Raw genomic sequence first — 26,100 nt, forward strand, 5'->3', positions numbered from 1 at the left:
ATCACAAGCCACTGGGCACAGGGGCGGCTCTATGTTTTTTGCCACCCCAAGCGTGGCAGTCAGGCAGCCTTTGGCAGCGTTTCTGTGGGAGGTCCGCTGGTCCCGCGGATTCAGTGGCAGTTCTGTGGGTAATCTTCCGGTCCCGTGCATTCAGCATACTTACCACCGAATTGCCGCTGAAGCCGCAGGACCAGCGGCCCTCCCACAGAAACGCCACCGAAGGCTCCCTGACTGCTGCCCTCATGACAACCAGCACGCCGCCCTCCCCGCCCCCAACTTGCTGCCCCAGGCACGCGCTTGCTGCGCTGGTGCCTGGAGCCGCCCCTGATTGGGCATATTTATCACTAATAGTCAAAAACCAATTTATTGCCAAAATTAGGCTCCCCTGTTATACCATCCCCACCATAAACTTATCAAGCTTAGTTTTGAAGCCAGATATGTCTTTTGCCCCCAATACTCCCCTTGGAAGGCTGTTCCAGAACTTCACTCCTCCGATGGTTAGAAACCCTAATCTAATTTCAAGTCTAAACTTTCTGATAGCCAGTTTATATCCATTTGTTCTTGTGTCCACATTGGTACTGAGCTTAAGCTGTAGAGACTCATGTGTTTCCCTTTGGAGGTCCCCAGGTCAATTCCCAGGGTTGGCCAACATGGCAGCTGTCCCACATAGTCCTGGCTCCAACAGCTGCGGCTTGCATGAAAGACTATCTGGACTGATGGTGCCTCTTCAGTTTCATTCCCTTGCACTCCATGATTTATGCTGTTTCACCCCCTCTCTGCCTTTCTGCAGAGAGTACCAGTGATCTGGTCCTTGGGCTGGGTCAGTTCCAACTGGCCTGGAGAGGCCTGTCAATGCTTTTTTGCTGCTGTAAATATTTGGGATGTGATACTGTATATTTATACATCTGAGCTGCACCATCTGGATAACATCAGCCCTCTTCATGTGGAGCGGTCACAGAGCACGAGTGCAAAACAGGATGTTACTCAAATATCAAGTGGAAAGGACTCAAGCTTTGTGTCTGGCATGTGCAAAAAAAATGAGTGAAAGAGTGGCCCTTTGGGAAAATACCAAGGAAAGAGTAATTTATAGCATCTGGGCATGGCTGAAAAACTCAGCTCTTGAGAGACCAGATTAGATTCAACTTAACAGGGCGGGAACTTGGAAAGGTTCACATCAGAGAGCATTTGGATCAAAGAAGCAATGTCACAACTCATGTCTACGTGTGGCATTTTTAAGCTAATCGTCTTTTCTATGAAGTAGCAATCGACACCTCACAGCACAGTGCAGTCACCCACCCTGAGCTACCAAGTCAGCTGTTGGCAAGAGCTTTGGGAGTTAATGTGCAACTGTTTCCTTCCTGCTCTCCTAGTCCATACACTCCCCCAGCTGAGTGCAGCCAGGCAGAGGAGGGTTTCACTCTGAAGGGTTTCTATAGTACACAAGAGCTAGAATAAATGTAGTATTTACACAGCTCTCTGAGGTACCTGTTTGGGACACATGTATTTGTGAAGGCCAGAAAATAAACAGATGGTAATTCACTGGGGCAAGTAAATATAACACATTCTCCCCACCTCGCCCTTGTTACAGTCATTCACCATCACATCCATGACAGTCTAATAGCAGTGCAAGAACATGGAGATACTGAACTTCATTGCTAAAGTCTGTAGCTGACGCAGTAGTTACCGAAGCTTTTCTGTCCATTGAAATTTAAAATTGAACCCCAAGTGGAATCGATCAGGTTTGGGCCTTTTTTTTTGCCTCTTTACAATGGATGTAGGAAGACCAAATGGCTAGTTTAAAAAAAATCTGCTTATTTTTTTAAATTGAAATTCACACTCGGAGGTTGGAAGCAGAGAGCTAGCAAAATGGTGAGATCACAAGAGCCGAGAGAGTGGAAATTCAGTTATTAAGAACGGGGGAACATGGGCTATTTTGTCAGACTGCTCCAAGTTATCACTTTGGATAAAGGTATCCTTGCTTAAAGGTTCAAAACCCTTCACTCCTTCAGCGAGAGTTCACAATAAACATCCCTGAGACCTCCCAGAAGTTCTCCAGCTAAGCCAGACTTGACATTCCTGATAATTCTAAGGTCAAACTTAAACAATTATTTTTTTAAACCTCACACCTTTCAGGCCTTTTTTGTATGCCATTAAAAAAGCAATAAAAGGTACACGCCCCCTTTTAAAAAAGTCTTTTCCAGCTCACCTCTAACATCTCAGCTCGTGAGTTATGCAGGATGACTACCAGGAAAGATATAGCTAGCAGTGAGTTCTATGGAATAGTCTCCCAAGAGAAGCCCCATTACTGGAGTAACTTAAATACTATCCTGAAGAAGACTTGGAAGGAGAATCATGATGGTTCTTCCTAGTTTTATGATTGTTTGATGTATGTTACACTGTATTGATCATGAAGCCTGAAAAAACAATATTTTACCAAGATGAAGGCTCTGAATCTAGAAACTTTGCTTTGGAAGTGATTTAGAGTCTGAATAATTCATTTTTTACACCATTTTAGACCAACCATCTAATTTTCCAAAGTTCGTAGCAATGGTCAGTCATAGGGTATGTCCACACTACAAAATTAGGTTGATTTAATAGAAGTCGATTTTTTAGAAATAGATTTGATACAGTCGTTTGTGCGTGTCCCCACCAGGCACATTAAGTCGGCGGTGTGCGTCCACAGTACCAAGGCTAGCGTCGACTTTCGGAGCATTGCACTGTGGTAGCTATCCCACAGTTCCAGTAATGTCCGCTGCCCATTGGAATTCTGGGTTGAGCTCCCAATGCCTGATGGGTCAAAAACATTGTCACGGGTGGGTCTGGGTACACGTCATCAGGCCTCCCACCCTCTGTGAAAGCAATGGCAAAAAATTGTTTCTCGCCTTTTTTCCTGGGTTACTTGTGCAGATGACAAACCAAAGCAAGCATGGAGCCCGCTCAGCTCGTTGTCACTGTATGTCTCCTGGGTGCTGCTGGCAGTCGCGGTACTGCAGTGCTACACAGCAGCATCCCCTTGCCTTGCCTTGCGGATGGCAGACCATGCAATATGACTGCTAGCTATCGTCATTGTCCCATGGGTGCTCCTGGCCGACCTCGATTAGGTTGGTCCGGGGTGCCTGGGTAGACATGGGTGCTCCTGGCTGGCCTCAGTGAGGTCGGTCGGGGGTGCCTGGACAAAATTGGGAATGGTCCGGGGTGCCTGGATAGACACGGATGCTCCTGGCTGGCCTCAGTGAGGTCAGTCGGGGATGCCTGGACAAAATTGGGAATGACTCCAAGTCATTCTCTTCTTTAAGTTTCGTCCAATGGAGATTTAGTCCTGCCTGGAATATCATGCGAGCTGGAGGCTTCTGCCTCAGTTTGCTCTCCCAGCCAGCAGCACCGCACAGTCGCACCTACCCCAGCCTACCCCTTGCTTCCATGGCTCATGAAGCCTGGAGAGTAGTAAGGAGCAGTTCAACTATAGCCTGAGCAAGTGCAGAATGGTGGTAGAATGTGCCTTTGGACATTTAAAAGCTCGCTGGTGCAGTTTACTGATTCGGTTAGACCTCAGCGAAACCAATATTCCCATTGTTATTACTGCTTGCTGTGTGCTCCACAATATCTGTGAGAGTAAGGGGGAGACGTTTATGGCGGGGTGGGAGGTTGAGGCAAATCGCCTGACTGTTGATTACGTGCAGCCAGACATCAGGGTGGTTAGAAGAGCACAGCAGGGCACATTGTCCATCAGAAAAGCTTTGAAAACCAGTTTTGTGACTGGCCAGGCTACAGTGTGAAAGTTCGGTTTCTTTCTCCTTGATTCACTTGCCCCCTTGGTTCACTCTACTTCCCTGTACGCCAACCATCTTCCCCTCCCCCCTTTGATCTCCACTTGCAGAGGCAATAAAGTCATTGTTATTTCAAATTCATGCATTCTTTATTAATTCGTCACACAAATGGGGGGATAACTGCCAAGGTAGCCCAGGAGGGGTGTTGGAGGAGGGAAACACAGGGGTGGGGTAGTTGTAGGGACACCCCCTAGAATGGCATGCAGCTCATCATAGAAGCAGCACGTCTGGGGCTCTGACCCAGAGCGGCCGTTTGCCTCTCTGGTTCTTTGGTAGGCTTGCCTGAGCTCCTTAAGTTTCACGCGGTACGGCTGCAGGTCCCTGTTATAACCTCTGTCCTTCATGCCCATGGAGATTTTTTCAAATATTCTGGCACTTCGTCTTGTGGAATGGAGTTCGGATAGCATGGATTCGTCTCCCCATACAGCGATCAGATGCAGTACCTCCAGTTCGGTCCATGCTGGAGCTCTTTTGCAATTCTGGGACTCCATGGTCACCTGTGCTGATCAGCTTGCCACGCTGGCCAAATAGGAAATGAAATTCAAAAGTTTGCAGGGCTTTTCCTGTCTACCTGGCCAGTGCATCTGAGTTGAGAGCACTGTCCAGAGCCGTCACAATGGAGCACTCTGGGATAGCTCCCAGAGGCCAATACTGTCGAATTGGGTCCACTCTACCCCAAATTTGACCCAGCAGGGTCGATTTCAGCGCTAATTCCCTCGTCGGGAAGGAGTACCGAAATCAATTTTAACAGCCCTTTAAGTCGACAAAAATGGTTTCGTCGTGTGGACGGGTGCAGGGTTAAATTGATCTAACACTGCTAAATTCAACCTAAACTCGTAGTGTAGACCAGGAGATAGTTGTGGTAGCATTTCTAACTCACCCGCACACCTCTTTGAAACATAGAAGGTGAATGACCAGTCATTCATTTCTCTCATCTTCCAGCCCTGCTGATGAGATTGTTTGTAATTAAGGGGGTGATACCGTTCCAGTAACAGAAGGGTGGTATTCTCCCAGCTCGTACCTTGCCAAAATGCTATCAAACGTAAATGAGAGGAGTTGTGGAATTAGTTTTCTTTCCCTGCCTGTCGGAAAATTTGTTTTCAGATAAACAAACCAGCAAAATAGCATTAAACACATGGCCGATGAGTGAAATACAAGAAAGTGGTGGAACCCCCACAAAAACTAGATATTATAGGACCTTTAAAGTAGCGTTGGCTCCCATGTACTGTTATTACACATCCTTTGCTGAAAGCTGTACACACGTCTCAATTTTGAACCTCCTGTGTGTTTCCTCATATTTTCAATCAAATTATTACATACTAGAAATATGCATAAGGGAAATTATTCTACACATTTTATGGTGTGCTGTTGCTTGTAGCAGTAATTGAGGTACCTTTTCCACTTATGAAAGTACTAATTTTATTTGGTTTTATTGCTTTTCTAGATGCAATTATTTATTTAGTGTGTTTTGGCTTTATTAAATTATGTTTACTATAGGAACATCATAAAAATGTATGAAAGGAACACATCAGCCAACGTTGCCCGATGACCTGTTTTGGGGAATCTAGTGTTATTTTTCATATCCAAACATAATAGAATAAAGTAGGAATAAAGAGATAATCTACACTAGAAAACAATGCAATTTTGAGATAATATAATAAAACACCTGGACAATATGATTTCATAAATCTTTGTTCTAAAATTTACATGAGCTGGGCGTCGGGGTGGCTATTTTAGGACACATGGCATTTTCTAAATGGAAATAAACATGAAATGTAATTAAACAGCAGAGGGGAACGCAAACATGGGTTGAGTTTGCCTCAAGCAATTGATTTCTACAAAGCTATGTAAATATTTCCATTGCAAAGGATGAACTGGCACAGTCTTGAGCAATGCAGAGCTTTAAACTGGCAATCACCAGTTTGCCAAGTCTCACCAGATTCAGTTTTGGAAGGATCTCCATCTGCATCATGCAATTTTACTTTTAGGGCCCAATCCAGCTCTCATTGAAGGCAATGGCAAAACTCCCAGTGGCTTCAGGCTTTTAGGGTGGATCTGTTACTGTATGTTTTACATTGTAGCCTAAATGTTTTGCGTATTCTTGCTGTTCTGATTAATGGGACATTAAATTAGCTTAGCTCCCAATTTTAGGTTTTGTATTAAATAAAAGCTAGCTGGGGGTGACGGGGTTGAGGGGCACAAAAGGTTATGAACCCTCCACAGGGCATTTCAGTCTAGCAGACAAAGGCAAAACAGGATCCAATGGTTGGAAATTGAAGCTAGATAAATTCAGGCTAGAAATAAGGAGCACCTTTTTAACAGTGAGGGTAACTAACCGTTGGATCCACCATGGGATATGATGGATTCTCCAACACTGGAGTCTTCAAATCAAGATGGGATGCAGGTTTTTGTAAAAATGATGTTCTAGCTCAGTCACAAGGTCCGAACTTGATGCAAGAATCACTGGGTGATCATGCCAGAGGCCAGACTAGATTATCACAATAGGCCCTCCTGGCCTTAAACATCTATGACCTATGAAAATAAACAGAAATTTGCAGCTTTGCAGCATTGTGCTAAGCAGAAATTGAATGGGATTTACTTATGTATCAAAGATAAACACATGAGTGTTTGCAGGAGTGAGGCCATTGGGTCTAATCCTGCAAGACACCCTTACTCACCCAGACAGACCCTCTTCTTGTGGACAGTTCAGTTGACTTCAGCGAGATACCACTTCTTCAGCAGACTCGACCCGAGGACAGGGATCCAGGAGCAGAACTATGGAAAGGATATAATGATATGAGATGTGTGCTGGAAAAATGCAAACGAATACATCTGGAAATAAACACAGATACTGAGTGATATTCAAGGCAAAAATGAAGTGAGACCAGATAATAGCAACAGAAGAGGATTAAAGGACTGACTCAGAGGGAATAGTCACAGAGCTAAATATGTATGGCTTGGCCAAATGACAAGATAACTCTCTACAAGTATTTGAAGAAAGCAGATGAACTGTTTAGGCTGAAAATTAGCACCGTTATCTTGATGCTGCTTGCAGTGTTGTAGTTGTGTTGGTTCCAGGATATTAAAGCGATAAGGAGAGTGAGGTTGGTCCAATAAAAGATATTACCTCATCCACCTTATCTTGAGTATTTTACTCACAGGAACAATAAAAGTTCAGTTCCTTGTTGGTTATTGAAGCAAAGAGATAAGACCAGCTTCCCGAGTCCTGTGTATATCAACACTATTTTCCAGGACCCAAAAAAGAGCTCTGTGTAAGCGCAAAAGCTTGTCTCTCTCACCAACAGAAGCCGGGCCAATAAAAGATATTACCTCCCCCACCTTGCCCCTCTAATACCCTGGGACCGACACGGCTATAACACTGCATATATCAACAGTAGTCACTTCAGAGTATGAGAGACTGGAAGACCCAGGATGTAGGTCCCATGTCCTGAAACCAGTCTGAATCCAGATGAATTGGACAGTGGTGTATCATCTGATGGCTGTTCTATGGCATATTTATAATTAGTTAAATAAAACCACATGTTCGCTCGGTTGTCTGTATCTTGTTTTGGGTCAAACATTTGCCAATATTAACAATGCTTTAGCCTTTTTGGGGCAGGGACCGTGGCCTAAGTATGACCTCATCTAAAACAGGAGAGACCCCATTGAAGTCAAGCATCACAGGATGTACAATCAGCGTAAGAGGAGAAACAGGCCTTTGACTTATTCTGTAAGGCACTGAGCAGAGTTGTAGGTAATGTACAAATACCACATACCAATAACAGAAGTACCTTGAGCAAGTAAAAGTAGCTGCCTCTGGGTCTGATTATTCTGTGATGGACATTGTTGCATGCGAGGAGCACAGCTGGTAGAAATTGCTCATATTTTGAAATTTGAAAATAAAGTGGGAAATTGAATATTTTCCCTCCATTTTTCTGACCAACCAAACAGCTGGTGGCCACTTTTCAAATTTTGAACTGAGAAACACAAAAACAAAAATTCAAATTGAAAATTTTGGGGGGGGAAATAGGTAAAAATTCCCCCAAAATATCTTCATGATTTTTTCTCCCTTCCTTCCCGCCAACCCCAAGCAAGTTCTAGTGAGGGAGTAAACTGGTTGGCTGCAGCGTATAGCTGAGAGGAAAACTAGGCCTATTGGACCAGATTTTTAAAAGTATTTAGCCATCTTGTTCCCAGTGAAATCCATAGGAGATAGGAACTTGAAATCTGGCTCATTGCGTAAGATATTACAGCAGTCCTTCACACTCAGCCGTCCCACCAGGAGATCCGTAAGAACCTTGTAACTGTTTATTTTAAGTTTAGATTAAATCTCAGGCAAAACTTCCTAACTGTAAGAACAGTAGGACCAGAGGTGGCTCTAGTTCAGCAGCTTGCCTGCGGGAGGTCCCCAGTCCCACGGATTCAGCAGCTTTCCTGTGGGAGATCTGCTGGTCCCGCGGCTTCAGTGAACCCACCGCTGAATTGCCGCTGAATCCGTGGGACCGGCAGACCTTCCACAGGCAAGCCGCCGAAGGCTGCCTGACTGCCGCCCTCAGAGCGACCAGCAGGGTACCACCCATGGCTTGCTGCCCCAGGCACGCGCTTGGAGCGCTGGTGCCTGGAGCCGTCGCTGAATAGGACAGTGGAACAGATTCATGGGGAGGTTGTGGAAGCTTCTTCATGGGAAATTGTCAAAAGAAGGCTGGATAGCCATCTGTCTTGGATGGTTTATACTCAACAGATCCTGCATCTTGGCAGGGGGATAGACTAGATGACCCTTGCAATCCTTTCTAACCCTATGTTTCTATTTTGTGGTTCTGTTTTATAGCCAAAAATTGCAGAGGAGAATTTAACGTATGCCGAACTTGAGCTGATCAAGCCCCATCAGGCAGCGAAAGGTGTGCCCACCACAACGGTCTACGCCCAGATCCTGTTTGAGGAGAACAAGCTGTAAAAGCTGGTGTCTGGCTAAATGTTCTTTGGCTGTGTTCTATTTAATTCTTGCTGTGCTGTTTATTTATAAAAATCATACAAATGTCCTTATTTTTTTACTTCCATTCATGCACTTCTATATTTTTATGAGACTTTTTAAAAAACTGTAGTTGAAAGGAAATGTAGCAAGCGTAAACTGACAAACCATTGCCCCAGGACCCCTTTTTGTAGCACTCAGCAGCACCCTGGGTCATTTGCAATGTTATTTCCACTTCCATGCAAATCTGAGATCTGAACACAAAAGAGCCCAGGTTAGATAGAGATGGCCATAGTCATGCAAGCCCAGAAGCTGCAGTGATTGGATCCACTGTGGCAAGCCTGATGCCCAAGGCAAGAGTCAAGCTGGTGAGGAATTTTTCTGTGAAAAAATCAGAAAATGCCAATTTATCAAAACCGAAACTTTGCCCAGGAAAGAATTGGGTTTAATGAATTTTTCAATTAAAAAGAGAAATTTCTTTTCAAGTTTTGAAATTGTCAGAACTTTTTATTTTGATATTTTCTAACTAAAAAATTCCGATTCAAAACTACTCTTTGTTTTGAAATTGAAGCTAATGATAGTTGAAAAAATAAAGAATTAAAGATGGTCAGCATTGAAAAAAAATGTTTTGAGATTATTGAAACAAACCATTTCAATTGACCCGAACCAATTTCCAGCCCCCTGCCCTCCATTTGTGAGGATTTTGACTTATGCAGATTTAGGATGGGATTTTTGTTTTTATTTATTTATTTTTTAAATATATATCTTGAAAAGCATAGGGAAAGGAAAGCTGATTTCCATCCATGTCTAGGCAAAAAAAAAAAAACCTCACCCACCCACTTCACCCTCTACAAATCTGCACAGACCAGGGCTGGAGACTTAGGGAGTTGAGCCTAGAGCCCCCTAACATGTTGTGAGTTGGGCCCAGGATGTTAAGACATCTCACTTCTTCCTGCTGTCTGAATTGCTCAGCGTGGATCCCCCTTCTCCACCGGCCTTTGGTTTAAAAGAAGGTGCTGAGCCCCAGGACCTCTCTTTTTCCGATCTCTGGCAAACGTGCACAACAGAGCGCTCCACCAGGGAGGAGACATGGGCTAGGATTTTCGAAAGAACATGAGAGTGTTAAGCCCAGCACCCATTGCAGGCCAGGGGGAGTTGGGCTTCCTTCTGCCTCTTTGGGTCATGGCCTGTATGCAATTAGCCTCTGGGTGGGGACACCAAAGCCAAGATTTTCAAAAAGTTAGGCCCCTACATCCACTTTTAGGCTCCCGAGACCCTTGTTTTTGGTGTGCGGAGCCCTCAGCAGTTCTCTCTGACATCAGCAGGAGCTGTTGAGGGCTCAGCACTTTTGAAAATCAGACTCCTTATTGAGACTCCTACATATGGACTTTGGAGCAGCACTTTTTGGCCCTTATTTTTTGAAAATCTCGACCGGCTTGGCCAAAGCTGCATCCTCACGGGCTGGTTGGGCCTTTTTGATGACATCACAACCAGGCACCAGTGCCCAACGGTGCACTGCTGGGACCCCACCTTTGAAATGGTCAGACACTACCCTGCAACCAGTGTGCCAAGTGCAGAGGAAGAGGGGAGGACACAGATAACAAGGTCAGAGGTATTTGCAGGGATGGGGCAGCTGTAGAAGAAGAGGGAAGGAAGGGTGACAAGTGAAGGAGAAACACCCCCTTTAGCTCAAAAACTACCCCCTCTGAAGTGCAACACTTCTCATCCCCCTTTATTTCCCAACCCAACCTGGTTGTGAAACCTCTCTCAGGTCCTGTCCCCCCAGATTCCTAACCTCTGGCCCAGGCTCAGCTACAGCACTTAACTAGAGTCTCCCAAGGGAGGCTGAGATGCAAGGTGTGGGTTTGGTTCTATCCCTATGCAATCCGGATCGGTTCCAACCGGTTAACATGTACATTGTAGCTGCTGAAATCCAGCTACAGGCCGAAGTTCAAGGACTGGGAATGGGCACTAGCCATTTTAGAATAACAGTTTCACATTGTAAAAGCAGCAAAGAATCCTGTGGCACCTTATAGACTAACAGATGTTTTGGAGCCTGAACTTTTGTGGGTGAATACCCACTTCGTCAGATGCATGTAGTGGAAATTTCCAGGGGCAGGTATATATATGCAGGCAAGCTAGAGATAATGAGGTTAGTCCAATCAGGGAGGATAAGGCCCTGTTCTAGCAGTTGAGGTGTGAAAACCAAGGGAGGAGAAACTGGTTTTGTAGTTGGCAAGTCATTCACAGTCTTTGTTTAATCCTGACTCCAAAGAGAAACTGCTGAGCTTCAGTTCATCTGCAAATTTGACACCATCAGGTCAGGATTAAACAAAGACTGTGAATGGCTTGCCAACTACAAAACCAGTTTCTCCTCCCTTGGTTTTCACACCTCAACTGCTAGAACAGGGCCTCATCCTCCCTGATTGGACTAACCTCATTAGCTTGCCTGCATATATATACCTGCCCCTGGAAATTTCCACTACATGCATCTGACGAAGTGGGTATTCACTCATGAAAGTTCAGGCTCCAAAACGTCTGTTAGTCTATAAGGTGCCACAGGATTCTTTGCTGCTTTTACAGATCCAGACTAACACGGCTACCCCTCTGATAGTTTCACATTGATGCAACATGCAGTAGTTAATGCATCAGTTCTGGTATTGCCTATGGATTTAAACAATCTGTGCCATTCTGATGACACCCACCTCCATGCAGATTTAGAAAGGCACCAAAGGGGTATAGGATTACAAGTCCCACTGAAAGAAGATGGTATTTGAGCTCCAAAATCCCTTAGTGCTTTTGAAGATCTCTCCCTTATATTCTAAAATCACGTTCCTCGCTAGTTCATTTTGCTTAAGAATGTGAGTTGATATTTTGTGTTTGGTGGATTTGGGCAAAATTGTGATGTCAGGTGCACACAGACAGATCATGCCTGTATTTATGGCATGCCCCTTTTTCACTTTGGGCATTCGTGAGCTGCCTAACCAGACTGACCATGTAAGGCACTATTTTATTTTATTTTATTTTAGTCTTTCAAAACAACCTAGGAAATTCCATGCAAAGAAACTACATTAAGAGCACGCTACTTAAGATTGCAAAGTCAAGCACTCCACAAAAAAAATCAGGAAGTACTAAAGTTGAGGATATGTATGCAACTTTAATACTGAGCTGTTGAATATATAGTATGTTACTATACAATTTTTAATCAAGTATTATTTCTGCAGGACCCTGCCTCACCCATTGCACAGCTAGGATGACAGAAGTTTTGCATGCAGAGAGAGCGCAAATTTGCATTTTATGAGAGTTCCCTTGGAAGAGTTTAGTTTTTGTATAAATCGGGTTTTTAAGCCTCTTTTTTTAAATGGGTATATAACATTTTACATAGTCAACATAATTTATCTTGTAAACATGGTATGTATAATGTAGTCATCTGTGTGTTTCCATCTTAGCTAAATTGCTTTGGTAAGAAAAAATGTTAAGAAAAACTAGGTAAATGTGATGTATAATATTAATACCATATTCAGCCCCTTTTCAGAACAACCAATCATTCTCAAGCTGGCCCCGATTTCTGTAAGTAGTTTGTTGCTAGTAACTATTTGAATGAGTAATATTCAGGCTTGTGAGCTATTGAAAAAATATGCATTTTGCCATTCAGAGGGTGGTGTTGGCTATCTAAGTGGGATGATATTTTTTCTGCTCTCATTGGGTGACATACATTTTGAACATGAGACTAACCAGGGTTAACACCACTCTTCCAGTGGAATCTTTTAATCAATAATAATTTGTGCTAAAATTCATGAAACATTCAAGGATTATTATGGACATTTTTGGAACATCTGGTTCTTCTTCGAGTGATTGCTCACATCCATTCCAGTTAGGTGTGCGCGCCGCGCGTGCACGTTCGTCGGAAACTTTTTTACCCTAGCAACTCCAGTGGGCCGGCAGGTCGCCCCCTAGAGTGGCGCCGCCATGGCGCTCTATATATACCCCTGCCGGCCCGCCCGCTCCTCAGTTCCTTCTTACCGCCGTGTCGGTCGTTGGAACTGTGGAGCGCGGCATAGCTGTCCTCCACGTCCCTAGCTCTCCTAGTTTTCAATCGCTTATCTCTAGTTCTATATAGTTGTTAATTAGTGTTGTTAAGTAAATAGTTTAGTCAATAGTTGTTAAATAGTTCTTGGCCGGGGGCTTAGCCCTTCCCGGCACCCGGCGCCAGGCTCATGCCTGTTTCGCCGGGCTTCAAGCAGTGTGCGGCCTGCAAGAAGCCCATGCCCACCAGCGATCCCCACGAAGCGTGCCTGAAGTGCCTCGGGGAATCGCACAGGTCTGACAAGTGCCGCATCTGTAAGGCTTTCAAGCCGAGGACAAAAAAGGAGAGAGATCAGAGGCTCCGAACTCTCCTAATGGAGGCGGCACTTGACCCGTCGACTTCGCGGGCCGTGGTCTCGGCACCGGCACCGGATCGCTCCGGCACCGAGAAGACTCCTCGGCACCGACCTTCTCCGGCACCGGAATCACAGCCTAGGCCGTCGAAGTCTGCTACTCCGGCCAGGCAGACCCGGCTTGAGCGCCCGGCCTCGACATCGGCCGCGGCGCCGCCGGCACCGTCAGCACCGTTGACTCCGGGCCCGGCGGGTCCGTTGAGTCCGGTGCCGCCGAGCTCCCCCATGAGATCTGGGGTTGAGATAGTGGTCCCATCAACACCGGAGACCTTCGCCTCGGCTCGGGACCTGATTGCCCTGACGGAGCCCACTCGGCTGCCACCCCCGGTACCTCCGGTGCGGGTCGTGTCCAGGGGCAAGCCCATGATGTCGGCGCCGCCCAGAGACAGTCCTTCGCCATCTAGGTCCCGACGTCTTGGGCGCTCCAGATCCCGACGCCGCTCGCAGTCCCGGCACCGCTCCCCTCAGCGGCACCGGTCGCACTCGCGGCAACGGTCGACCTCCAGACGGTCGCGGTCAAGCTCCAGTCGGCGTCACCGGCACCGCGACTCCAGGAGCAGGTCCCATCGCTACTCGCCGCACCGGTCGACCTCCCGGCACCGAGCTGGTGGCAGGTCCCGGTCTCGGTCGACCTCCCGGCGCCGAGCCGGTGGTAGGTCCCGGTCGACCTCCCGGCACCGAGATGGTGGCAGGTCCCGGTCTCGATCGACCTCCCGGCGCCGAGCCGGTGGTAGGTCCCGGTCGACCTCCCGGCACCGAGCCGGTGGCAGGTCCCGCTACCGAAGCGACACCCGGTACCGATCAGGATCCCGGCACCGTGACAGATCCAGGTCCCGGTCCCGATCCCGGCACCGATACGACTCCCGGCACCGGTCCCCGGCACCGAGACAATCCTCCGTGCCGACCCGCGCCGGCCCGTACCATCCGGGGTCGGCCCCGCCGTGGCCCTCGAGACAGCCGTCCGTATCTTCGCAGGCGGACAGTGCGTATGCGCTCGGCACCGACCGGCAGGCGGCGCTCTTCGGGGATCCGCCGCTGGAAGACCAAGGCCCACCACAGTGGGGATTCTGGACACCCTGGGCGTACCATCAGGCCCAGGGCCCCCAGCAGCTCCCTGCTAGGCCGGCGACTGCGGAGCGTAGGGCCCCTGAAGCCTCCTTGTCTCGCCCCCCTCCCTCCCCGGAGGCGGAGGAAGGGTCCAAACAGCAGGACTCCGCTGTGGCTCCGGAGGTAGAGGCGAGGGTTGAGGAAGACCCCCAGTTGGACACTATCGTACCTGGGGTCTCCTCATCCTCCTCCCCGGATGAGGCGGTGGCGGGTACCTCCTCCAACAGTCCCCCCCCGCTGGATCTCAGGGCGCACCAGGACCTCCTCAGGCGGTTGGCCCAAAACCTGAGTCTGCAGGCAGAGGAGGTCTCGGAGATAGAGGACCCGATTGTTACCATCCTCTCTTCGGATGCTCCCACCAGGGTCGCCCTGCCCTTTGTACGGACCATTCAGGCCAATGCCAATACTATCTGGCAGTCCCCGGCCTCTATCCCTCCGACAGCGAAAGGAGTCGAGAGGAAGTACATGGCCCCTTCCAAGGGGTATGAATACTTGCACGTTCACCCGACTCCCGGTTCACTGGTGGTGCAGTCGGTGAACGATAGGGAGCGTCACGGCCAGGAGGCTCCGGCCCCCAAATCCAGAGAGGCCAGGCGGATGGACCTCCTTGGCCGTAAGGTATATTCGGCCGGGGCCCTGCAGCTCAGGGTCTCTAATCAGCAGGCCCTGCTGAGCAGGTACGCTTTTAACTCCTGGGTGGCAGTGGACAAATTTAAAGAGCTGCTGCCACAGGATGCTCGCCAGGAGTTTACGGCCATCCTGGACGAGGGCAAAAAGGTCGCGCGCACGGCCTTACAAGCATCCTTGGACGCTGCGGACTCGGCTGCCCGTACCCTCGCGTCGGGAGTTACGATGCGTCGCATCTCCTGGCTGCAGGTTTCCGGCCTTCCGCCAGAGCTCCAGCACACGATACAGGACCTTCCTTTCGAAGGCCAGGGCCTGTTTTCGGAAAAGACAGACCCCAGACTCAAGAGTCTGAAGGACAACCGGGTCATTGCGCGGTCCCTCGGGATGCACACCCCCGTGACGCAGCGTAGACCCTTTAGGCCACAGCAGCAGCCGTACCGTAGGCCGTTTTCCCAGTTCCGCCAGCGGCAGGACCCTTACAGGCGCCGCGGCAGGAACGGCAGGCGCAGGCAGTCTGGGAACCAAGGGGGGCAGAACCAAGGCTCCTCGAAACCCCCGCCTGGTCCTAAGCCTTCATTTTGAAGGTGCGCCCGAGGGCGCTGTAGCAGTTTCCCCTATGGATCCTTTCCCCCCGTTTTCAAACCGCCTTTCGTTTTTCCTCCCGGCGTGGTCCCAAATAACATCGGACCGCTGGGTCTTAAACCTGGTGCAGACGGGATACCGCCTGCAGTTTGTTTCGTTTCCTCCTTCCCGCCCTCCTTCCTCGTCCCTCTTCAGGGACCCCTCTCACGAGCAATTCCTTCGACAGGAGGTGCAGACGCTCCTCAGCAAAGGAGCCATAGAGGCGGTTCCGGAAAACGAGAAAGGCAAGGGGTTTTATTCCCGCTACTTTCTGATCCCCAAGGCCAAGGGGGGCCTCAGGCCTATCCTCGACCTGCGAGAACTCAACAAATACCTCGTGAAGTTGAAGTTCCGCATGGTATCCCTGGGGACCATTATTCCATCCCTGGATCCGGGAGACTGGTACGCCGCCCTCGACATGCAGGACGCGTATTTTCATATTGCCATTTGGCCGCGCCACAGACGCTTTCTCCGCTTCGTTGTGGGGGCTCTTCATTATCAGTTTGCAGTCCTCCCTTTCGGCCTGTCCACGGCCCCAAGGGTGTTTACAAAATGCATGGCAGTTGTCGTGGCGCATCTTCGACGCAACCGCGTCCACGTGTTCCCTTATCTGGACGACTGGTTGATTCGGGGCGCGTCGGAGCAGCAGGTCAGCAGCCATGTCCGCCTGATCACTGCCGTATTTGCAAGTCTGGGCCTCTTGATAAACACAGACAAATCCACTCTGAGGCCCACGCAAAAGGTGGAATTTATCGGGGCGGTCTTGGACGCCACGATGGGCAGGGCCTCGCTGCCTCTGCAACGGTTCCAGACCATGGCGGCGATCGTTCAGCGTTTGCGGTCAGCCCCGTTGACGTCAGTAAGGACATGTCTAACCCTGTTAGGCCACATGGCAGCGTGCACTTTTGTGACCGGCTACGCTCGGCTCCACATGAGGCCTCTCCAGCTGTGGCTTATCAGCCGTTACAGGCCGCAAAGGCAACCTTTAGACATGTTAGTCACAATCCCCCAGAAGGTCTTGGACTCTCTCGGCTGGTGGTTGGACCAGTCCGTGATATGTGCGGGTCTTCCCTTTCACCCCTCTCAGCCATCGGTATCCCTGACAACGGATGCCTCAGATCTAGGCTGGGGGGCCCACCTGGGGACCCTGCGGACACAGGGCCTGTGGTCCCAGGAGGAGGTGGGGCTCCACATCAACATACGGGAGTTGAGAGCGGTCCGCCTTGCTTGTCAAGCGTTTTGTCATCAGCTTCAGGGTCGTTGTGTCGCCGTGTTTACAGACAACACGACGACGATGTACTATATCAACAAGCAGGGCGGCACCAGGTCCTCCTCCCTGTGCCACGAGGCGATGCGTCTCTGGGACTTTTGCGTAGCCCACTCCGTTCACCTCAGGGCTTCCTTCCTCCCTGGAGTACGGAACACTCTGGCAGATCGACTGAGCAGATCCTTCCTGTCGCACGAGTGGTCCCTTCGCCCGGATGTCGCTCTCTCCATTTTCCGGAGGTGGGGTTATCCCCGGGTGGACCTCTTTGCGTCCAGGGGGAACAGGAAGTGCCCAGCATTCTGCTCCTTTCAGGGCAGGGAACCGGGGTCGATAGGGGACGCCTTCCTCATCCGGTGGTCGACCCACCTGTACTATGCATTTCCCCCGTTCCCTCTAGTCCACAAGGTCCTCCTGAAGGTGCGCAGGGACAAGGCGCTCGTGATCATGGTAGCCCCGGCGTGGCCCAGGCAGCACTGGTACACCATGCTGCTGGACTTGGCCATAGCCGACCCAGTTCCCCTGCCCCTTCATCCGGACCTGATTACCCAGGACCACGGGACCCTTTGTCACCCAGACCTGCAGTCGCTGCACCTAGCGGCGTGGCTCCTGCGTGGCTGACTGGCCCAGAGCTGCGATGCTCCACGCCTGTGAGAGAGGTGCTCTTGAGCAGCAGGAAACCGTCCACAAGAGCCACGTATTCAGCGAAATGGAAGCGCTTCTCCTGTTGGTGCGTAGAGAGAAATCTCCGCCCTATGGAAGTTTCGGTTTCCGAAATATTAGACTACGTTTTGTCCCTCAAAGGGCAAGGTCTGGCCTTATCGTCGTTGCGAGTCCACCTAGCTGCTATCTCCACCTTTCACCCGGGTGCGGACGGTCGCTCCGTTTTTTCTCACCCGACGGTGTCGAGATTCCTTAAAGGGCTGGAACGGTTATTCCCTAACGTCCGTCCCCCTGCTCCCACCTGGGATCTTAACCTGGTGTTGTCCCGACTCATGGGGCCCCCCTTTGAGCCGTTAGCTACTTGCTCCCTGCTCTACCTCTCTTGGAAAACTGCCTTTCTAGTGGCTGTCACCTCAGCTAGACGGGTGTCGGAGCTCCGAGCTCTTGTGGTAGACCCCCCATATACGGTCTTCCACAAGGACAAGGTGCAGCTGAGACCACACCCTGCTTTTCTGCCCAAGGTGGTCTCAGCCTTCCATGTCAACCAAGAGATTTTCCTTCCGGTTTTTTTCCCAAAACCTCACTCCTCAGGCAGGGAGCAGCAGCTCCACTCGCTGGATGTCCGTAGGGCTCTCGCGTTCTACATAGACAGGACTAAGCCCTTCCGAAAATCCCCCCAGCTTTTCGTGGCGGTAGCAGATCGTATGAAAGGTCTTCCTATCTCCTCCCAGAGGATATCCTCTTGGGTTACGTCCTGTATCAGGACTTGTTATGACTTGGCCCATGTCCCTGCGGGCCGGGTGACTGCGCATTCTACCAGGGCGCAGGCGTCGTCGCTGGCTTTCCTAGCCCGTGTGCCCATCCAGGAAATCTGTCGGGCAGCGACCTGGTCATCGGTCCACACCTTTGCTTCCCACTACGCCCTGGTCCAGCAGTCGAGAGAGGATGCGGCCTTCGGAACTGCAGTGCTCCATGCCGCGACTTCTCACTCCGACCCCACCGCCTAGGTATGGCTTGGGAGTCACCTAACTGGAATGGATGTGAGCAATCACTCGAAGAAGAAAAGACGGTTACTCACCTTTGTAACTGTTGTTCTTCGAGATGTGTTGCTCACATCCATTCCACACCCGCCCTCCTTCCCCACTGTCGGAGTAGCCGGCAAGAAGGAACTGAGGAGCGGGCGGGCCGGCAGGGGTATATATAGAGCGCCATGGCGGCGCCACTCTAGGGGGCGACCTGCCGGCCCACTGGAGTTGCTAGGGTAAAAAAGTTTCCGACGAACGTGCACGCGCGGCGCGCACACCTAACTGGAATGGATGTGAGCAACACATCTCGAAGAACAACAGTTACAAAGGTGAGTAACCGTCTTATATCGACTGAATCCCTCAACGGGTGAAACTCACCTTGTACAGAAACCTGAAGATATGCTTTGTCCATGTGCACACTGGTGAATTTCACCTTAATGAATAATCTGACCCCATAAATATCAATGTCCCGTGCTTTTATTTATGAAAATATCCCAAAATCTGGGTTTTAAACAATTTTGGTCACAAACGGCTGGACATTGGGCCCCTTGTTTAGAAAAAATGCACCATTCTATGTTTAATCTTTGCCCGGTATTTTAATGAATACCTTTGTTCATGTATTAAGGTTATGTGTTGTCTTGTCTATGTTTGATATCTAATTCCCCAAATTAACAACAGTTGATTGAGCTAAATAAATTACCTTTTCCTTTTTGGTGAGAAGTTCAGTCAGCCTCTGTAGAATTTTTTCCTTGCCGAAGAAAGGTCAAATGATATTGAGTGTGAAATTCCATGATTTCCAAAATTCCATTCCAAAATGGAATAAAACTAATTTTTTTCTGAATTTCCTGCAAAAAAAATTTTGAAAATTTATTTGGGGTCCCTTGAACCATTTAATTTAGGTTAAATCAAAATGATGTCTTTGTGATTTTTGACTTACTTTTAAAAAAAAAAACATAAAATGTTAAATAATTGAAATAAAACGTTGTTTGTAAACAGAAAATTGAAACATTCCATTCCAAAAAGGTCAAAATGGAACATTTGACCTTATCAAAGCGCTTTTTTTCAAATTTCTCTCTTGAAACAAAATTTCATCGAAATCGGCACACTTCCATGAAATGTTTTGCCTTCAGCAAATCAGCATTTTCCAACAGAGAAATGTTCCATAAAAAAACTCCGACTAGCTCCAATAATTATTGAGAAAGATTCACCAAAGTGCATAAGCATGTGCTTAACTTTAAGAATGCATTAGTCCCATTTTCCCCTGCACACAAGAAAGAAAGAAAGAGTCTACCCCTGTTTTTAAAATGGAGGTGGGGGACATGAAAATGTTTTTATTCATACCTTGTATTCCACAGTATTCACACCTTACCAAGTAGTGACCAAAAGGAACACTGGGATGGTTATGTGGGCAGAGGTTAAGTCATTTAGGTACCTTACCTGGTAATTTACCAACTTTCAAATACTTGAGTTCTTGTCAGTTTAACCTTAATTCTGAATTTCCTAGGTTTCAATTTTTTTTCTTTAATTCCAAGTGTTCTTAGATGGTAACTTACACTCAAAACACAATCCGTGGCTGCAACCTTAGCTGGACCATACCAATGTTTTTGCATGGGAATTTCCCTAGTTTTTTTAAATGGTCCTGACATGGTGGAACCATTCCCTCTGATTTCTGTTCCATTTCCCAAGTGTTCAACACCATGTGCTCAAGCTGTGAGCTGAGACCTGTTGACAATGCAGTTGACAATGTTGGTGACTGACTGATGAGGCAGAATGGAATCCAGCACCCGTCTCTATTTCTCCCTCAGAAGTTGCCGCAATGAGAATAAAAAGTAATTTTTAGTAGTGTAGAGGGCAGATAGACTTCCAAACAGAGAGAACTCCATTGTGAGCCCAGGTTGCAAGGATATAAGGAGATGTAATGAGCTCCCATCATCCTCTGCTTGGCTATCCCGCATGGGCAGACCCTGCATTGGAGGAGAGCAGTCACGGACAGTCTGCTGCTGGCCCTCTGAGCAGGGAACAGGTGGAGCCTTTGCCCCTTCAATGAGCCAGCACAGAGCAGGAAGTAAGATGTACTACTGCAATTTACTTCCTCCTGAAGCGAGTGAAAGCAGGGATGGGACTACACTTGACAGGAGAATGCCATGTATAGTCGATTTAATAGGAGACACAGGGCCAAATACATTTCCGGTCCAACTTTGCTGGGTTCAGTGGAGTTACTGCAGAGTTGAATGTGGCCTGTTGTCCTTTTATATGCCAGGAGCTCCCAAGAAGACTCTTTCAACACCTGATTGAGCAGTGGCTGGACTCCACTGAATCATGCTATTTGGGCTACTCCTTTTGTCGTCATTGGTAAAACGTGGCCTGGTGCTGAAATTTTAACAAATGCAGCTCTATTAGCACCACACTGATTTAGTGGCAGATTGTTAAATGTTAATGTGCTGCACTCTATAGCTTTAAATAGAATTAGAGATGTTTACAGCTTTGCTTAAATGCACCTTGTTCCTCTACATTAAATTTTATGGCCAGAATCCTCCATCAGCAAACAGGAGTAAATCACATTAGTGTCAGATGCTGTGTGGGGGCAGATTCTGCAGCTCCAGGGAAACGGGGGGAGAGTTATTATTCTTGATTACAACTTTCTAATTCGTAGGTGTGGCTGGAATGTCATTATCTCCCCCTTTACAAGGAGAACATTTGTTTGAGAATAACTGTAACATTGTTGTGAGGTTCTCTTCATTAAGGACGGTCGACTTATGTCCTTTGCCAGGGCTTTGCCCGTACAGCAGAACTCAGAATGAATGCCATTGCATTAATATGCATGGGTCACGTCCTGAGGTTTTTATTTAGTTTTCAATTCAGTCCTTGCTGAAGCTGAAGTAAAGAGGAGTGCCTGCGTAAAACCCAAAAGAAGAGATGTGACTGGGTTAATAAAGATGCTGCAGGAAGCAGAGCTGGATAATTCAGAATCAGCATCCCAGCATGGCGCTAAAAAGCGCTGTGCCAGATAAGATGGACATTTCAAATGTTTACTCTAATAGTGATTTGTGGGCCCAATTCTGCTTCCTTAAGTGTTCCCCTGGACCTCAACTCATGTGCATAAGGGCTGCAGAATTGGGATGTGACTACCCCATGGCATGTTTGCAAGGCTGGGGTGGTTAATCCCAGTGTGCAGGATAAAATGTGTAATTCCATTCTGCTGCCCTTAGTGGTACCTGTAGTTGTAATTATTCTCCTGGATTTCCTTTGATTTACTAATACCACCAACCTATTACATCACACTTTTCATGAATAGATCTCAAAGCACTTTCCAAAGGAGGTCAGTTTTACTATCCTCATTTTATAGATGGGGAAACGGAGGCACATAGAGACAAGACGTGCCTAATGTTGCTGAGCAGGCTAGTGCCAGAGCTGGGTCTAGAAAGCATGTATCCTTACTCCCACTCCAATGTCCTCTCCACTAGGACACAATAGGGATGCTGTGTGTTGTTCCACCCCAGCAACAGCTGCATTTCATCAGTGAGTGTTGTAGTATAACGGTGTTATGTAAAGGGAGGACTCATATTATTGAATTATGCCTTATATGAAGTATTAATTGCTTCCAGTGAGAAGCTTTCCTGTGGGTTAGGAACAAGTAGTTCCAGAGGCAATAAGTGTACTCCCACTAATGCATGGAGTTGTTCTTTCTGGCCAACTTGCTGCTGACAGGCAGGCGTAGCTACAGTAGGAAGTCCTAACAGATTGAAATGGCTGGGTGGGGTCTGGGGGCCAGAAAACCTGGTTTCTATTCTTGGCTCTGACACCAATTGTGTGTGTGACCCTGGGCAAGTCACCTTGTCATGTTGGGCCTCAGTTTCCCCAGCTGTAGAATGGCAATAAACCACCCATATCAAAGGGGTACTGTGAGGCTAGTTTAATTAGTGTTGGGCAAGTGCTTTGAGGGCTCAATAGGAAGGTGCTATAAAATCTTATTAAAGCAGCCAAAACCAGTCAGGAAGAAAGCCACTGCTGACTCCACGTCGTGCACACAGTTCATGTCGGCCACCCGATTTACCCGAATAAAAAAGTTGCCATGGCTGCCTCCCTCTGCCATTTGCCCTCAGATTACCCCAGGGAATGGGACAGCATCTGATGGTCTGAGCGAGACACAGGAGCCCACCCACAAGAATGGGAGAGAATCTGACTCCAGTTGCCACTGATGGAGAGCAGGAGGCAACACTTACAGCATGTTGGACTTGGTTTATGTTACAAAACCTTTCCCACGCCTCCTCCAAAACAGACAGCGACTCGATGGGCAGTTCTCCAGCAAACATATGTGATACTTTCTGCTAAAGTGGCTGGGGTCTGGAACTAAGGAAACTGAAATAGGGAGTGCCAGGGGATTTTTCTAATCACCTCAAAACCTAAGAGGCAATGTTTTTGTACCAGAGGCGTCCATGTGAGATGACTGGAAGAATTATATATGTAATGGACATTGTCTATTCCTCATTGCTTTTGAGCACAGTATATTACAGGAATAATTTCAGTGACAATACCATAACAATTCCACTTCAATACCAGCTTCTATTTAAGGCTTCAAAGCATTTTGCAACCATTACACAAGCCAATGGCCAGTTATAAGAATGGCCAGACAGGGTCGGACCCAAGGTCCATCTAGCTCAATGTCCTGTCTTCTGACAGTGGCCAATGCCAGATGCTTCAGAGGGAATGAACAGAAGAGAGCAATTACTGAGTGATCCACCCAGTCATCCACTCCCAGCTTCTAGCAGTCAGAGGCTAGAGAAACCCAGAGCATGGGGTTGCATCCCTGACCATTTTGGCTAATAGCCATTGATGGACCTATACCCGTGAACTCATCTGAGTCTTTTTGAACCCAGTTATACTTTTGTCTTTCACAACAGCCCTTGACAGTGAGTTCTACAGGTTGACTGTTGTGTGTAATACTTTCTTTTGTTTGTTTTAAACCTGCTACCTATTCATTTCATTGGTGACCCCTGGTTCTTGGGTTATGTGAAAAGGTAACTAACCATTCCCTATTCACTTTGTCCACACCACCACTCACGATTTTATAGACCTCTATCATATCCCTGCTCAATTACCTGTTTTCTAAACTGAACAGTGCCAGTCTTTTCAATCTCTCCTCTTCCACTTCTATAGCCACTTGACCCAAGAAGCACTTTGCAACTATTACAACAGCTGGCAATCCTGTCTTAATTTGGTTCTTTGGCAGGTAACTCTGGTCTCTTGCTGTCTCTCTACCAGAAGATTTTAACCACAAAGTGTAAAAGAGCTGCTCACCAGCCAGCGCTCCCCATCACGGCCTTGTGCATAGTTATCTCCACCAAACACCTGCTAGTGGTCCACTTCTTTCCGTCACTTGTTTCTTGGGCTAGATCACATTCTGTCTCAGCCCTTCTAGGGCACCCCGAGTCCAAATGAAACACATAGGAATGAACTATCCCACCCTTCCTGGATCCAATCCTTAGCAAACTCGTCCCCACCCTCTCAGGTTCTGCACTGTACTTTCCCGCTCTACTACAGAGCACTGCTTTCCAGGGATTTCATCCTGGCTCCTTTCAGGCCTCTGACCCTCAGGTCTCCTTCACTGGCATCCCCCTTCTCCCTCCAAGGCCCATCCCAGGATACCAGCTCCCTCCTGCAGCTCCTCCCTGTAAATCAGCCACCCTGCTCCTCCTCAGCTGGGTCTCATCCTTCATTAAACCTGACATCCCTCCAGGTGCCATCAGGTGCACTAATTCACTCTCCAGCTCCCCTAACGCTTTCAGTGCCAGCGTGGAGTTTGCACACCCCATCGCACAGAGCCTTCCCCCTCTCCCTCCACAAATTGCATTGGCATAGCAGGAATCTGACCAAGACAGAGGCAGTGTGTGACTTCTCAGGGCTCAGTGAACGTGGATTCATAGCTTTGAAGGCCAGAAGGGACTGTTATGATGATATACCCTGATCTCTTGCATAACATAGGCCTCAGAGTTTCACCCAGCAATTCCCACATTAAGCCCATAACTTCTGGTGGAGCTAGAGCAGGGGTGAGCAAACTTTTGGCCCAAGGGCCACATCTGAGTATGGAAATTGTATGGTGGGCCATGAATGCTCAGGAAATTGCGGGTTGGGGTGCAGGGAGGGTGAGGGCTCTGGCTGGGGGTGCGGGCCCTGGATGCAGCCCGCTGCTCAGGGGGTGTTGCAAGTAGTGCCAGTTGGAAATTTTTAGCCAGAACAGTGTTACATCGGAAAATGCCGATTCCTCAACTCAAAACATCCCATGGGAAAGTGTCAATTTTGGTGGAATTTTCAAAAGAAACCAGGCCATCCCAGTGTGCCTCTCACATCTCCCCATCCAAGCTGCCTCCCTCCCCCACCTCCAGTCACCACTGTTCCAATGGTTCCCAACCCGTGTCCTCATGCAGTCTCCATGTCCTCCCTGCTTAGCTCATTGTCCCTGTCTCCTTGCCTCAGTGTCTCATCAGATCCATTGGCCCTTCCCCCAGCCCCCTCTTACCTTCTACCTCACTGCTCCCCAGTCCTAGTCTCTGTCCCAGCTCCTCATCCAATCTCATTCTCCCCCCATCCATTGGCTCCTAGCCCCATTTGCCTCCCTGGCTCCCACTCCAGTCTTCGTGCCTATCCAGTCCCAGTCTCCCCACACTCCCAACGCCCAGTCCCACTTTCCCTCACCCCCTGCCTCCAGTCCCATTCTTGCCCTCTTTGGCTCCGACTCCCAATCTACTCCCCCTCCCAACAAGGTCCGTCTCTTGTACCCTCTGTATTCGAATCCGACAGCCTCCTCCTCCATACTGTCTGGGTGCCAGCAGGAGCCATTGAGAGCACAGGAGAGATAGGCTCCTTGCTTTCAGTTCTGGTGCCCAGCCCCAACCCTGCCTGGAGCAGCTGTTACGGGCAAACCCAGCTTCAGCCCTTCAGCCCCTGGCTGGAGCATATTCAATTGCTCTTCAATTGCAGGCACAGTCTGGTCACACATAACAGCTGTGAGGGAATGGAGCATGCTCATTGAGCACAGACTCTTCACTGATTTTAAATGCTAAAATCAAAGAAATCTCTACTGAGCATGTGTGAATTGCAATTTTCAAAGGTTTATATCTTGGCCAATCTTGGGTGGATTTTCAGGGGGACATGGCCATCCCTAGCAAAAAGCCGTACACCTCCTGCCAAATTTCAAATCCAGCATAGCACAAGAGCACTAGGACTTGTCAAAGAAAAGCTTGCCAGATTTTTTTTTTAACATTGCAAAGCAATGTATTTTTCCCTAGCAGAATTCTTGGAAACAGGTAAACCATTTTGGCTGAAATTTTTTAAAAAACAAAATAATCCTGAGGCACACACAGTTATGTAAAATTTCAGCCCAAACAGTGAAAGTTTGGCAAAGTTGTAAGCAACTGAAAACAGGGTCTTAGAATGGGAAGTGTCAGGCAACCTGAATAATAATAGGTGGCGCTACCAACCCTGCCTATAATAATAAACTCAGCCTCCAGATTATCAAAGGTCTGACACTGCAAACTGCTGATGCCTGTGTCCCCCACAG

At 48.3% G+C, this 26,100-nt stretch overlaps 1 protein-coding gene across 1 annotated transcript in view; it reads left to right on the forward strand.

Annotated features, from left to right (window-relative positions):
* VSTM4 (V-set and transmembrane domain containing 4) overlaps positions 1 to 10,849 on the forward strand; it is a 59,937-nt gene extending 49,088 nt beyond the window's left edge. Inside the window, exon 8 of the mRNA XM_030569904.1 lies at positions 8,656 to 10,849. Within this exon, the coding sequence (XP_030425764.1) occupies positions 8,656 to 8,781 (126 nt within the window). The 3' untranslated portion in view covers positions 8,782 to 10,849. The remainder of the gene's footprint in view (positions 1 to 8,655) is intronic.
* Positions 10,850 to 26,100: the final 15,251 nt, after the last annotated feature.

This window comes from Gopherus evgoodei, chromosome 7 (assembly GCF_007399415.2).
Source record: "Gopherus evgoodei ecotype Sinaloan lineage chromosome 7, rGopEvg1_v1.p, whole genome shotgun sequence".
NCBI lineage: Eukaryota > Metazoa > Chordata > Testudines > Testudinidae > Gopherus > Gopherus evgoodei.